The sequence below is a fragment of the Malaya genurostris genome, chromosome 2, assembly GCF_030247185.1.
Source record: "Malaya genurostris strain Urasoe2022 chromosome 2, Malgen_1.1, whole genome shotgun sequence".
NCBI lineage: Eukaryota > Metazoa > Arthropoda > Insecta > Diptera > Culicidae > Malaya > Malaya genurostris.
The window spans coordinates 215,079,407-215,095,142 of NC_080571.1; the positions used below are offsets into that span (position 1 = coordinate 215,079,407).

Genomic DNA, 15,736 nt, shown 5'->3' on the forward strand with positions numbered 1-15,736 from the left:
GGGAGCCCGTAGGCTCTAACATTTTCATAAAGCCTTATTTTTTCTTTTGTATTTTGTCATAATGAAACATTTCAATGATGATTTGTCAAGTTTTTGAGTCAATCGAAACAGAAATCTTGGGCCTATGCGCAAAGCTCTTGTTTCTTCGCAGTATGAGATAAGCAAAGATAACTTGCTGACTTTTGTTCCGATAGCCTTGAAAATTTCACAGAATATTCTTTAAATGTTTTACTATACAAAAAACAAATAAAAAATGATATTAAAAAGTGTTAGACCCTAGCCGCCTATTTAGCAATATATTTGTTGGATCTTTGTAATCTGTTGATATAAAAAGATGAAGAGGTTCTATGCCTGATGGAGAGAGAGAGAGATTGTAAATTTCATCTCCAGTGTAAAATTCACATTTTTCTCATAAGTGTAAAAGTCACATTTTGCTTCCATGTCGGAATATCAAAGTGAAACGAAACTAGGTGTACAATCCTAATTTGAAGCAAAAACAACAATTTTACGCACCCAAAAAGTATCGACCGTGGCGACATCTACAAGTGTGCGCCAGACTGTTTATTTAAAATTTTACACACTGTTTTTTATGCAATTCAGTATATCCGTTAACTGTGAAAGTACAGAACAAGTTCCGAGCGACCGTTCTCGCTGCCTGAGCAATGTATTCTAGATACTGCTTAGAAGTTCGTTCAGTTGAGTCGTGTGAGCTTTGAATTTTACCCATCATAAATATTTAAAATGAACAGATATCTTATTTAAAATGTGGACAATTGAAACAAAATTTTTATCGGGATGGATCGAAAAATAGTAATATAAAAGATATCGGCATTTGGTCACATTCACAGAAAGCAGAATTACTCTGATGCAGTTCAAATCAACTCGCGGTTTTTATTTACAACTCGCATGCGGTTTTTTTCTCCAATATGAGTTCTGTGCACCGAAAAGAATCAATTCCGCTTGATAATTGCACAATACTTTTCAATTGGGCATAAATCTTTGAATTATTATATGACCTTTCTATGTTGGAGAAGTTGTAATCGCACAAAAATTTATAAATGTTCACCACTCACGATTCCCTGATACACGTGTATGCGAGGCCAGAGTCTACCGAAATTTCACCCTCTTTCGATGACGTCTGCCCTTGGCGGTTTCGTTTGACAGCTCATCCCCGCGCAGTCTCCATAACGTGTGCTCTGACGCATGCCCCCATGGGGTGTTGTTATCATCGCATGCATATGGAGAATATCATCAGTGTTACAAAACTTGCTATACTAGACTGAAAGATAATAAATATCTGTTCGAAACAATTAAGCTACTGCGAATGGACGACGAATTATTCATTAATAGTTGAGTGAACCGTTTAAAGACATCGAAAGCAACCATTTGAATGCGTCGACACGTTGACTGTAGCGGAATGGTTGGTGCAAGTGATTGCCGTAATACGATATTTCATTGATTGTGTACGGAAATCAATGGTAGTTGCATCAAGAATCATTACTGTGTAACAGTTTGAAAATTCACGGAAAATCGTAGAAGGGACCTAGGAAATGCTGTGATTGAATGTGAAACAAGAGCATATGAAGAAACATACACAAATCAGTCGAAAGACGATCGATCGATTTTCCCAAGGATAAACAAAACATATATCACAACGCGAAGTCATCCGTATGCCAGATTCTGTGTATATGCGGCCGATTAGTTCGTGAAGTGTTGGGAAAATGAGTTCTGTTCCTGCGGACAAATAGAAACTAAAAAAAAAAAAACAGATAGATAAATTCGTGTACTGTACAATGTTTACTAGCAGATAAAAGGGAACCCGAATTTATTTAGTCAAAGTCGGAAAGTTTAGGCCCAATGATGTCGGTGCAGGTAATTTTTGTAAACGATTCTACTTCTCATTCATGTTATGATGAATATGTGTTTTTATTAGCTGAAATAGTCTTTGGATAATATTTCAATTCAATACCCAACTATACTGCCGTTCTAAGCGTAATTGTCCCATATTCAATGAGCTTTCTTTATATATGAGATAGTTATGCGTAGAACGGCAGTATATCAGTCAGATAGATTTTGAACGAGAGTATACTAAAGTATACATACTCATAACATTCCATTTATTTCAATGAAATGCAATTTCAATCTGGATCGACCTAGTAATCCATCAAACGCACGCCAATTGATGATCGATGACAATTACATCGAACAGAAGTTAAGAGAAAATTCACTGTGCAAGCAGAAAGTCTCTCTTCAAGATTAGTTCAGTAGCTACTAGTTTTAATCATCTACTATCATCGTTCCTTGTATTTCTGAACTCACCACACTTGAGCGGTGGAAGTCACTGTCAGATAGAACAGTTTCCATTATGGTAAACCAGACCCTGTCAGCTTGAAGCGAAATCAATCTGCAGTTTAGCAACGCCATCGCACGGCAAAACATTCAACATATCATGTCAATTGTATGGGTCCGCAGTGTTGCTATTTTGGCGCGTACGGATTTGACATTTCTCTTATCCACTTATATGTACAAGAATCGATGGGGACTCGCCTGAAGGTGTAATGTTCGCGAGAATGGATATTGTCAATGATTTGTTCGGGAAATATGAGATCTGGATATTTTGTTTATATGATGTCTTTGGGTAAAATCAATTCACAACTCGCTAGGAAACCCTGTAATATATTCGAAAACCCGCTGTGTGTCGGTTTCTGCTTTCGAACATGCTAGAACTCACATGAATGTATATATATAACTAGTTGCGGTTGTTTGTAGTTCGATTCCAAGAAAATGTCACTGAACGAACTTTCACCTTTCGGAAGTTATGTGTGTAGTAACTTTTTAAACAGAAGTTTTATGGCTTTATTATAACGTTAACAATATACGACAAACAAAACTCAGTCAATGAATAGGTCTTTCCAATAGATTTTGTATACTTTTGTACAATCTCCTTTGTTAAAGGGCGACCGTATGTTAAACAGGCGAACAAAGCCCACACCGGCCCACATTTTATTTATCGAACCAAAATATTGACAAACCGAGCAGCTCTCGTTTCCCGATCACAAAACGAATTACTGTAGAGATTTTTTTTCTCGTCTCAATATAAATATTAAATGATAAATGATGATAAATTATACAGGGTCCGGCACTCGAAGTGTAACCAATTAAAAAGGCCATAAATTCAGTTTGGAAAATTACTTTTACTTAATTCAAAGTACAAAATGTGTAAAAATAATACAAAATTCAGAATCAATTCACTTTTGCTCGATATGACCACCTTTTGCCTTGACTATGGCCTTGAGACGGTCAAAAAACGAATCGCAAGCTGCCCGAATGTGACTTGCAGGTATTTTGGCCCACTCGCGGACAATAACTTTTTTCAGCGCCTCGAGACTGGTGTATCTTTTAGTTCGGACTTTGCCCTCCAAAATGGCCTAAAGAGAATAATCCATTGGATTCGCATCTGGTGAATTCGAGAGCCATTGTGTGGACGTGATGAAGTTCGGAACGTTGTTTTTCAGCCATTCTTGGTTCACTCGAGCTTTGTGAGACAGTGCCGAGTCCTGCTGAAACGTCCATGGTCTGCCACCGAAATGTTTGTCTGCCCACGGCTTCAAAGCAACCTCCAGAATACTTTCCCGATAATATGTCGCATTTACCTTGACGCCAGGCTCGATGAAAACGATTGGAGAGCGCCCATCTGCGGTTACAGCGGCCCAAACCATTATCTGTTGCGGGTGCTGCCTCCTGGTGGCCAATCGATGACTCAAATTCTCGTATGAACGGTCGGTCAAGTAAACCCTATCGTTTTGAGAGTTTACGAATTGCTCAATTGGAAAAATTTTCTCGTCAGAAAATACAATGTTCGGAAATTGACCGCTTTCGGCCAAACGAAGCAACTCCTTCGCTCTCTCAAGTCTAACTTGTTGCTGCTTCGGTGTGAGATCATGCGCCTTTTGGATCTTGCAAGGCTTGACCTTCAGATCATTTTTCAGTATGCGGCGGATGCTACGGTCGGATATTTTCAGTTCTTTTGCCATTTGATTGGCACTTCGTCGAGGATTTCGTTCAAGTCGCTTCTTCACTTTTTGAACCATCTCACGTGACGTTGCAGTCTTTTGATGACCACCTCCATGACGTTTTGCGATGCTACCAGTATTATTGTAACGAGTTATGGTGCGATAAACAAAAACTTTATTCACTTTAAGGTGTTTGAGCTCACGAACAATCGCTGGTTGTGATTTTCCATCTAAATATAAAGCAATCACACTATTACGTTTTAAATCCATCACTGATTTTTTTTCCGCGTTCACTTTTGGCAAAATGCTTTCTTGCGCTTGTAAACAATACAACTCCGAACTGTCATTTAGCAAATTTCTAGAGAACTGATGCCTGTGCGTCAGCTGCGCGAGCGGTCTGAAGTTGGTTACACTTCGAGTGCCGGACCCTGTAAAGCCCATACACGAACAGAGTATGAATTTCTAAAATAGCTAAACCCATCCAAATATTAAAAACAAACGTATTGAATATTATTTGCGCTTTCCAAGTGTATTGTATTTCGAAAGCAATACTAAATTCTAAAACCGATTCAATCAAACGCAAGTGTTTACATTTATTTAATTATTTGGTCTGAATCACATGTGGCAATAGGGTCATCAGAAGAAACAGCACAAAATGGTTAAGTGGCCTCAGGGAAAAACATTTAGCGTCAAGTTTAAATTGAAAAGCTAAGCAAACTTCGCTGTTCCCGGAACAGTATCATAGGGCTAAACAAATGATACATATAAGAATAATAAATCCAATATCAAATATGATAACACCCAACGAAAGTAAAGGGTGATTTTTTAAGAGCTTGAGAACTTTTTTAAACAATAAAACGCATAAAATTTGCAAAATCTCATCGGTTCTTTATTTTAAACGTTAGATTGGTACATGACATTTACTTTTTGAAGATAATTTCATTTAAATGTTGACCGCGGCTGCGTCTTAGGTGGTCCATTCGGAAAATCCGCTTTTTTATCGACAAATTTTGTTCAGCGATGAGGCTCATTTCTGGTTGAATGGCTACGTAAATAAGCAAAATTGCCGCATTTGGAGTGAAGAGCAACCAGAAGCCGTTCAAGAACTGCCCATGCATCCCGAAAAATGCACTGTTTGGTGTGGTTTGTACGCTGGTGGAATCATTGGACCGTATTTTTTCAAAGATGCTGTTGGACGCAACGTTACAGTGAATGGCGATCGCTATCGTTCGATGCTAACAAACTTTTTGTTGCCAAAAATGGAAGAACTGAACTTGGTTGACATGTGGTTTCAACAAGATGGCGCTACATGCCACACAGCTCGCGATTCTATGGCCATTTTGAGGGAAAACTTCGGAGAACAATTCATCTCAAGAAATGGACCGGTAAGTTGGCCACCAAGATCATGCGATTTGACGCCTTTAGACTATTTTTTGTGGGGCTACGTCAAGTCTAAAGTCTACAGAAATAAGCCAGTAACTATTCCAGCTTTGGAAGACAACATTTCCGAAGAAATTCGGGCTATTCCGGCCGAAATGCTCGAAAAAGTTGCCCAAAATTGGACTTTCCGAATGGACCACCTAAGACGCAGCCGCGGTCAACATTTAAATGAAATTATCTTCAAAAAGTAAATGTCATGTACCAATCTAACGTTTAAAATAAAGAACCGATGAGATTTTGCAAATTTTATGCGTTTTATTGTTTAAAAAAGTTCTCAAGCTCTTAAAAAATCACCCTTTATAAGAAATAATAGAAAATATTCAGTCAGTCGTTCGCACCGCACACTTGGATCCTGGAATAAATATTTGGCTACCTAGAGTTGCGTCGACTCAATGCTTCCGTTCTTTTCACTAACAGTCTTTTAGAAGACAAATAATTAGTCAGCCCTTTTTAAGGCTATCCAAAGAGTGATATTCTGAACTAATCAGTCTTTTTCACGACTAATAAATTAATCAGCCTTTTTTTAAGGCTGGCTATTCAAAGAATCATACTTCATGGTAATCAGTCTTCATTAAGACTTTTAAAAACTAGAAGTTTATTTTAAGATTAATTTAGCCTAGTTAATTTATATTTTTCAACAATGTCTGCGTCTGATCTGATGATGCAAATGTGTTGGATGATAACTTGCCTAAAATATTATTTTGATTCAACAAATAATTATTTGAATATTTTAAATTGAGATGCTCGATCTTTAAAATCGAGTGAAGATAAATTTCATAATGTTTTGAAAGTTCACAAAATTGATATTGCTATTATGACAGAAACATTTTTTGAAACAAATGTCAAATTGAGAAGCAACTCAAATTATGTGGTTCTGAACAACTCAATTTTTTTAAAGGCGATTGGCTAAAACTCACAAAGTATCGCTGTAAATTTTTCGTAGTAGGGGACCTAAATGTAAAGAATGTTCAATGGAATTTTGGGCAACATAAGCGGAATACAAAAATACTTCATAATCAACTCTCTGCTGGTTACTTTTCAGTTCTTTATCCCAGTAATCCGACCAATTTCGCTTCCATGAGGAACCCCTCTTCAATTGATTTCGTTCTAACAGATCAAAGTCACATTTGTAGTGAACTGATTAGTTATGCTAACTTTCTTTCAAATTTTTTTCCTGTAACATTCAGAGCTTTGAAAGAAGCTATAGTTCATCCAATTATTTCTAACTATATCTAATTGGCTAATACAGATCTCACATTGAAAATCATATCAATCATGAAATTATTTTAAGAAAATTCTGCGAACATCGACACAGCAACAGATCATTTGAATCATTACATTATCGAAGTCAGGAATTATTTAGATCCCAAACTCTAATTGAATTCAATTTTACTATCATCGATGGCAATCTTCAAATGCTCATGACGTGGGTGCTTGCTAAGAAAGTTGAACAAATTAAACCATATTCTAAACTTTTCTGGAAACTTTCTAAGCTTCTTAAGAAACCTCAGAAACCAATCCCTGTTCACAAGGAAGGAAATCAAGTACTTCTTACAAATGACGAAAACTCTCATATGATGTCTCATATAAATGAGAATTCAATTTTTTACCAGAGCAGTTTGGGTTCCGTCAGAGTGGCGTACCGAGCAAATTTGGCACACAAAACAAAATAAGTTTTGCCGCCCTCACGGTTGGTTTTTAGTAAGCAAAAAAAAATGGTTGAACTCCATCTCCGGAAAGAAAAAAATGACTAGGACGGGCAAAAAGAATTCCAATCCCGTTGCGCCCGAGTGCTCCCTTTACCCCCCCCCCCCCCTAAATACGCATGAACTTTAACTACTCATCAATTTGTTAGAGAAACGAACATGATAAAAGCAAATAAATCTTCTGGGTTATCTACTGGACATAGAAAAAGTATTCCACAGTGTTTTAATAGCAACAATGTCCGACTTCCTATTTGATTTGATTTATTTGATCAATAATAATCGAACTAATATCTGTTAGACCTCGTTCCAGGACATGGCTTCATACAAATTTTGTCTGAGAACCAACACTAGGTCTATCTTAGCATACATTTCGTCATCCATCAGTATGCATCCTGGGTACCCCGTTAGAACCTATCTGTAGAACTCGTATTTCTATTGAGTTTGTATCCCAGCCATTTGGTTATCTTTTAGTTACCACAATAGACCAAAATATCTCGATTTACAAAATAAATGACCATTACGCCAAATGACTATTTTGTCAAATGACTTTATGCCGAACGGCGTTATGCCAAACGGTATTATGTCATATGACCAAACGGGCCAGTCCCGTCTAAGGCCAATAATAAAAAACTAGGAATGTGATCGTTTTGAAAAATGTGTTTTTATTAAGCCATTTACAACACTTCTACCAGAATCATAAAAAAATATGTTTTTTCAGCAGTAATTTGAGGAAATGCCCACAATCGCGAAGAAACTACATTATAACATTTAGAAAAATTTCAATATTCTCTTAATTTGGGCAATTTGTATCATTTTTATGATACTTCCATTAATTGTACAATACATTTATTTTCACAGTTATGTAACTTTATTTTTTCAATTGATATCCATTGACTTCCGCAATGATATTCAAGAATAATGAACTGAACACCAGTGTTAGGAAAAACTCAAGATTTTGAAAATTACGGCTGACATTTTTTATAAGCGATTTTCGTATAAAATGAAATTTTTCATAAGCGATTTTCGTATAAAAAACGTGCTTAATTCACCTAGCAGTGAGACGATACCTTTTTTTTTATCAATCCGCATGTGTTTTTTGCATGAATATTCTTCGGTGTTTCAGTTTTCATGGCATTATTCTAATGTCCGTCGTTTGAAGTGCAATTTGCGACTTTAATCACTCATTACTCTGTAATGTCAAAACTGCAAATCGGATCGAATTTGAATCTAAAAGTGTAACAATCGATTAAACATTCCATGATATGTCGAAGTAATTACCACTTTAGAGTTTAGGGTAATTTAAGGTACTTCCAGAGCCGGTATTCAGGACCCAGCATAACCCAATCCGATTCGTATAGCCATATGACGAATAAATTGCAATATTTTTGAGTCCAACTTTAAAGCTTTTCGGGATTGTCATCTTATATACCGCTTAGAATTTTAAAAATTCATCGTCCTACAATTCCAGAATCGGAAGTCAGAATTGGATAAAATTGGATTTTTTGCCTTTCTCTATAGAAAAGTATTAGAATTGCTGGAAAAACCGACTTTCGAACGGAGCCTCGGAGACCCATAGTGTTATATACCATTCGACTCAGTTTTCTAATTTGAATTTTTGTTTTTGAAATTCGATTTGGCTTTTTTGAGAAAACGATTGAGCTTTGAGAAACGATTCGATACTGGAGCCGAAATTCGAAATTCGGTGTAGCCGAAGTTAGACAAATTTACCTGAGTAGCTGTATATTTTACATTTGTGTCAAAATGTTTGAAAATCAATGTAGACATCTTTGAGGAATCGTAGTGCGAAATAAATTTTTGGGTGCCTTCCGAAGCGAAAACTTAATACTACCAAAATGAAATAAGTTTATTTGGTTATCGACTATCCAAATCTACAAACCCGATAAACCTGATTAATTTATGTGAAATAGACATTTTTATACTAATCACCCTGTAGCCCCGAAACCGGAAGTTGGATCTGACTTAAAAGCAAGATGTCTTAAAGAATCTAAAGACTTTTCATTTGAATCTTAGATTATTCTTAGACTTCATTTGAATTTTAAAACGGTTCAACCATTTACGAGAAAAATGAGTTACCCAATTTTAATTTTGTTTCACATGTCCTCCTGTAGTTCTGGAACCAGAGGTCGGAACCAAACCTAATTCAGGAACCTTGTTTGGGAGCATACGACTTTTCATATAAATCTGAGTTTGTTGAAAACGGTTGAGTCATCTCCGAGAAAATTGAGTGAAATTATTTGTCACACACGCATTTGCTGATCTCGACGAACTAATTCGAATGGTATATGGCTGTTATGTTCTTCCAGCATTTATTGCTGTAAGTAGTTTAAATCAATATAATTATGTATGTGACAGTATAAAAAAATCGTGTTTTATGTTGCTCCCTAGGGGCTGTCCATAAAAGACGTCACGCTTTTTTTGATGATTTTTGACTCCCCATCCCCCCTTTGTCACAAATTGTCACAGAAGCAAAGCCCCCCCCCCCCCTATGTCACATGTCACGAATTCAAAATAAATAAAATTTATCTCAATACATTCTCAATACGTATGACAAACCATACAAATATGAGGGAAGATTCGATTTATTACATGCTGTCATTAGATTAATGCTTTATTCCTCCTAGCGGTACACAGATATATTATTGTTTTAGGTAAAGAATAATACTTCCTTAGTGTAGCATACAGGGCTGAGAAAATAAAGACCAAAACCGCATCAAAAAGAGATCACTGTCGGAGAATCTTTTCAAGATCAGTTGATCAGTGAATTTTAAATCACATCGATCAATATCGGTACTGATCTTCCGTCACACAATGGGTAGTGATTTTGAGCTAAAATGACTCTTGATTTATGTAAGTTCAATCATTGGATGATTCGATGAACTTTGATATTGGTGGAGAAAAATTACAAATGATCAAGATAAGACATGACATGATCTACGTCTGAAATCGTTGATCTCCCGCCCTTTTTCAAATGGAGTACAATTGAATAAACTGCATCAGAATCAGATAAGAGAAATTCTTATGATATACTATTATCAATGCTAGAAAATCAAATTACTGAAAAAATTGTCAGTGCATAACTTAAGTTAAACCGTTTGAAGGCATCTTTTTCTTTTTTACTCATATTAGGCAAAATTTATTAATTTCGCTAATTTACTCGCTCCTCCGTGCACTTTTGCTGATTACAACAGAAATGATTTCCTGCATCATTCATTTTCAAATTTACAAGAAGAAGCTTTTACATCAACAAATACACGATTTTCTATAGCATGTAAACGTTTATTGTGGAGATTTTTTCAGCAAATAGGGCCAAGCAGTAATATAATTAGGTATTTCAAAAATGCGCTCATTGAAAATATTGGACGTCACATTCCAAAAACCTCCCCCTCTTCCCCCTGTCACAAATGGTCACGTTTTATGAAACACACCCCTCCCCCTTGCGGCGTGACGTCTTTTATGGACAGCCCCCTAGCATTTCTTTGCCAGACAGCGCTCAAAACTTCTACTGCTGGATTAGGGGAAAAGGCGCTTACACAAAAATTTCGATATCTCCGTTAAAAATGGACGGATTTAAACAATCTATGGCTTGTTGGATAGGTATTACCGTACGGAATCTAAGTCTGAAAAAATATTCTGTTTTCAAGGTCAATTGTGACAGATACTGTCAAAAAATTTTGACATAAAACTTCGTATAACTCAAAAAGAAAACATCCGATCTCAAAACCATTCAATAGCATTCAGGGTGACGGGGAGTCCTTTCATTTGCGACTAGTTTGATCAAAATCGGTCCAGCCATCTCTGAGATCTAGACCTCTTAGTTGACAACACACATACAGACACACACATACACACACACACGGACATTTGCTCAGTTCGTCGAGCTGAATCGATTGGTATATAACATTCGGCCCTCCGGGCCTCGGAAAACTTTTCTAAAGTTTGAGCGAATTCTATTCCTATTTTTTGTATGTATAAAAAAAGGTAAAACCGGACAAAAACCGGTTCTTCCAAAACAAATTTATTTATCCGGTTTTTGCATTCAAAGTTTTTACCGACTGTCGCTGTGGACGAAGCATGGTTTGCTTGTTTGTTAAGGGCAACTTGATCTAAACTGCGTTTCCACAGCGGCAGTTTGTAAAAACTTTGTAAAAACCGGATAAATACATTTGTTTTGGAAGAACCAGTTAAGTTTTTGTCCGGTGTTTGCATTAAAAGTTATTTTGTCCGATGCTTGCAGAAAAGATGTTTTCAAACGATTCTTGCATTGCAAAATCCATGTCCGGTTTTTGCTCTCAATGTTTTTATCCAATTTTTGCATTCAAAAATACTTAAACGGGTTTTCCAAACTAAGTTGCACTTATCCGATTTTTGCTTTCAGCCGTTCAATTGCGGAAAAAATTACAAGCAATGCAATATTTCCTTGTACAACACAGAAAAAAATTATGAATTTTACAGGTGACAGAATTATACAAACGATACAATTCATAACTACTTAATTTTCCAAATGACGCAGTATTCCACTCGCTCAGAATTTTACACTCTCCGAATGTAATTTGCACTCGGCTACCAAGTCCCGCTTTTTGGTTTCATATGTATCAATTATTCAATGAACAGATATGAGCTCTGTGGTTCAGTCGAGTAACCGATGTGCTTGTGATCTAATGTTTCTCGGTGCAAGTCGCGGTGCTGCTTACGATCTTTTGTTTTTTATTTCGTTCGAAATCAAGCCATGTAATTTTTAAATCAAACAATTTTACATGTTATTGAATCCAAATTAGTGTGAAATACGACGCTCCATTTGTGTGCATCTTATAAGATGTAAAATTACAAGATTTTTTCGAACTGTAGGCCATTTCGAATGCAAAAAATGTAGGCTATTCCGAATGCAAACAGTAAAAAAGATTTATTCTTAAGCGAAAAATTTTATAAATTGATTGAAATTCTATAATAAACATACCTATGTATTTTGACCGCTTCATTCGAAGACATTATCGTTTGAACTACAGCGCTATCTACTTGTCGAACAGTCGTTAGAAGACGTAAGATGTAAATGTGAGATTTCCCAAAGTGTTGTCATGACAACTTTGGCAATGTTCGCTACTTATTTTTTACGATCCAGTCAAAGTTTGAGTAGACAACGACCTAATTTGGGTAGCTCATAGAAGAGCTCGAAAAATTTGGCAAGAGAACTGTTCGAATAAATAAAACTAAAACGGCTAGCTGGGGATACGTTTGTTCCAGTTTCAGCGTAAAACTTCCAGCTGCTGAATTTGTTCTAACTGTAGAATTCTCACTTCCAGAAGTAATACTCATCAATGATGTTTCAATTACGTAAAATTGAATATCTCTAAAGTACAGGGTGCAGCGAGATACGCGCATGATGACCGGTTGAGAACGTAAAAATGAGGAAATCGAATTGAATTATAACTGTCCACCCACCAGTATTAATTTGGGAGATATTTTTTTGATAATCTCAATAATATTCAGGTTGTGAGACTGAAACTTTTCGACTAAATAATTCGAATCAAACTCAATTGAAAACTTTTTTTTCTTTTAATAGAGGAGAAATTCCGGCTGTCACTTGCGTTTGCATCATGAACATCTGCCACAGCCTCCAGCAAAAGTTCGTATTCGATCAATACATTTTGCATTCCGTTTTGTATCCACATCTATTTCGAGCTTGTGAACTTCACTTTTCTTATATAGGAACGGAAATTTAATTATCGGTGTAGTTCCTTTGGCATTTGAATCAGCACCTTATCAGTGCTACCATTAATCGAAACAGCCAGAAAGTGTAATCTGCTGCTGAACAGATGACAGCGAATTGAAGTAAAAATAGACCGAACCGACATGTAGGGTAAATAGTCTCTGCTGTTGTTTATCTCTGTATCAAATAACAACAATCTGTAGTAGGTATAATAAAATAATGCGCGCGCATTTCGTTCATCCCTTGGCCTTGCCGCCGGCAGATCAACGCTGTTTATAATCCTTTCCACCCACCCGCATCGTGCGGAGGATCGCGGCTACTAGTGGCGTATTTGTTTTGCACACAGTAGAGTTAGGTACGTGTGGCAGCTGGAAGTCGGTGTCATACGGATGAGTGCTAAACGCGCAGTTGGTTGCCAATTTACGCTGAGTTACCACCATATCTTTAGCCTTAACGAGAAATAGCAGTCCGGTTCTATTTCAACAAGTGAGAATAGCATAGTGCTTAGTATATCTTCTACAGGGGAGGAACATTCTACGCGATTACGCAAGTGCTATTCAGTGCCGCCGCTCTAATGGATCTGTGAGCATATTAACCCAGACGTCCATCTCGATTCAATGAAGCTAAGATCTATCGAGTTTGTTTAAATTTAACTGCGATTTCTTAATAACTGCAGTACTGCATTCAGCTACCTTCAGAATTGGTTTGTATTGGCTGCCGCGTAATCTATTGACAAACGCACAAACAAACACATTCAGTGCAGTCTTTGCTTTCCCTCGAGTGCAGTGCCATGAAGGTGGTCGGTAATCGACGTTAGTTATTGTTTTCACTAGAAACAGTTGAGAGGAAAACGTACCTAACACATACAACTGCGACGTAATTTGTCTTCTTCTTCTTGCCTCATCCACAGATGACCCGGTACAAACAGGCACAATTCGCCGATGAAGACAGCAGCAGCATCGGTTCGATTCAAATCAACGAAACCAGCCGGAGTCCGACGATGCACATCCGCTATCACACGGCCAGAGGGACGTCGCTGTGGTACGCCAGGAGCAAATTGGAGAAAGTGCTCCTTCTACTGGTACTCGTCTCGGCACTGACAATCGTGGTATTGATCAGCTTACTGGCAACCGAGAGCACCAGGATTTTGCACGTGCAGCCCCATGTGGATTCCAACAACTACAAAGGTAAGTTAGCAGGGTGCGGGTTTGGGAAATATTGGCACAGCACAGTAACCAGGAGATTTAATTGATTTAGTTTTCAACTAGATTGAGTAGATATCCCATTTTTTTACATTTTAGATTAAATCAATTTATTCAAAGTTAAAATTGAATTAAGATTTCTTTTATATGTAAGGGAAATATTCAGAGTAAGATCGATTAATCTAAAGCTGTTATTCCCAATTTTTTTTTGTCAAACGGCCATTTTAAATATATTATTCGTTCTACTGCCCACCAAGTAGAAAAACAATTATTAAAATTCTGCGACAACCAACATTTTTGCTCAAGATTTAAATATAAAATAAATACATGAATGATACAAAAAATAATTTGCTTCCCAATCCCAATGCGGTAGAAATTAATTGTTAATTCAACACGGAACCCCTCGCGATCGTGAAACAACCAATATATTAGTTATTTTCCTGAATTTGATTGGTTAAAATTTGGTACAACTAAGCGATTGTTGTTTTTTTTAAACTGTCATTTTTGTTTTTCGATCAACAGAAACGATGGTTGAAATAACTAAATTTTTGATTGGAAAAATTATAATTAGATAATTTATCGTCACATTAATATTCTGACAACTAGTGCTATGATAAACATTTCAAAAGTTACTCTTCACGAGTTTTACAAACGAATTTCGTTTGCATGAAAATGTTTAAGAAACGCGTTTGAATTTCAACTAAAGTAATGGTTGATTTTCCATTGAGATTTTTGTTTTGCTTTTTGCTGTTTTTGACATTAGACAGCATTAAACACAAAATATTTTTCAACTACTTCAATATGTGCAAATCAAATAGCAAATTGGTTGAATCAACTAATTATTAGTTAAAACAACAATTGCAAAAATAAAAAATTGCGAGATCGTATTTTTTTGATTGGAGGGGTTTCCGTGAAGATCCTATCGTTCAACCATAGGATACGCAAAAAAACAACAAAACCACACATATCATTGCTCAACTGGAGAAATAAAGTGAGATCTACCTGTAGAGAAATGAAATTGGATCACAGGTGATCAACTAAAATGTGAACTTAACCGACTGTGCACAGTCAGATCAAATACCAAATTCTTTTCTAGCCGGAAGCCTTCTGCGTTGTGTATTATCACATCCACAATAGTTCAGTTGACAGAACGATTTCCCCGGATTGAAGAAGGTTGCGGACGGATTTATAACTGTCTCTGAAACCTTATGATACTAGTTTTTGGATTTCATTATTTTCGTTTTTATCAGTCATAAAAAAGTAACTTTCCGAGTCATTTATAGTTCTGGTTTTACTTCTTGTGTGAGAGACAAAAACGAAAACATTTTAAATCAAACAATTTATTTACGACTCTCAAGCGACAACTTTCCACATGGGAAACTATGACAAAAAATAAGATTTGGTGATAAAGATGTGCATGATTGTGTTCATTACATTTATAAGTATTTGGTTCTAAAGACTGTCCCAGAAAGTATGGACACACTTTGATTTCGCTGTAAATAATTCACAAGTGTTAGATATTCAAATTTAATATAATATACTGATATACTGATAATATTAGACTACAACAACAGAATATTATTCTCAACATTTGCTACTTAGCCATTGTAATACTTGCAGTAGCACCTTCTTGCGAACGTTCCTCATTAA

At 36.4% G+C, this 15,736-nt stretch overlaps 1 protein-coding gene across 6 annotated transcripts in view; it reads left to right on the forward strand.

The window, feature by feature from the left end:
• Positions 1–1,211: 1,211 nt before the first annotated feature.
• Positions 1,212–15,736, forward strand: part of LOC131427512 (neprilysin-3) — a 28,851-nt gene continuing 14,326 nt past the window's right edge. Inside the window, exons 1-2 of one of the 6 annotated variants that reach the window (XM_058590765.1) lie at positions 1,212–1,872; positions 13,795–14,071. In XM_058590765.1, the coding sequence (XP_058446748.1) occupies positions 1,858–1,872; positions 13,795–14,071 (292 nt within the window). In that variant the 5' untranslated portion in view covers positions 1,212–1,857. Of the gene's footprint in view, positions 1,873–13,240; positions 13,723–13,794; positions 14,072–15,736 lie in introns of those variants that run through there. The other 5 variants (XM_058590769.1, XM_058590770.1, XM_058590766.1 and 2 more) reach the window with 5 other exon arrangements.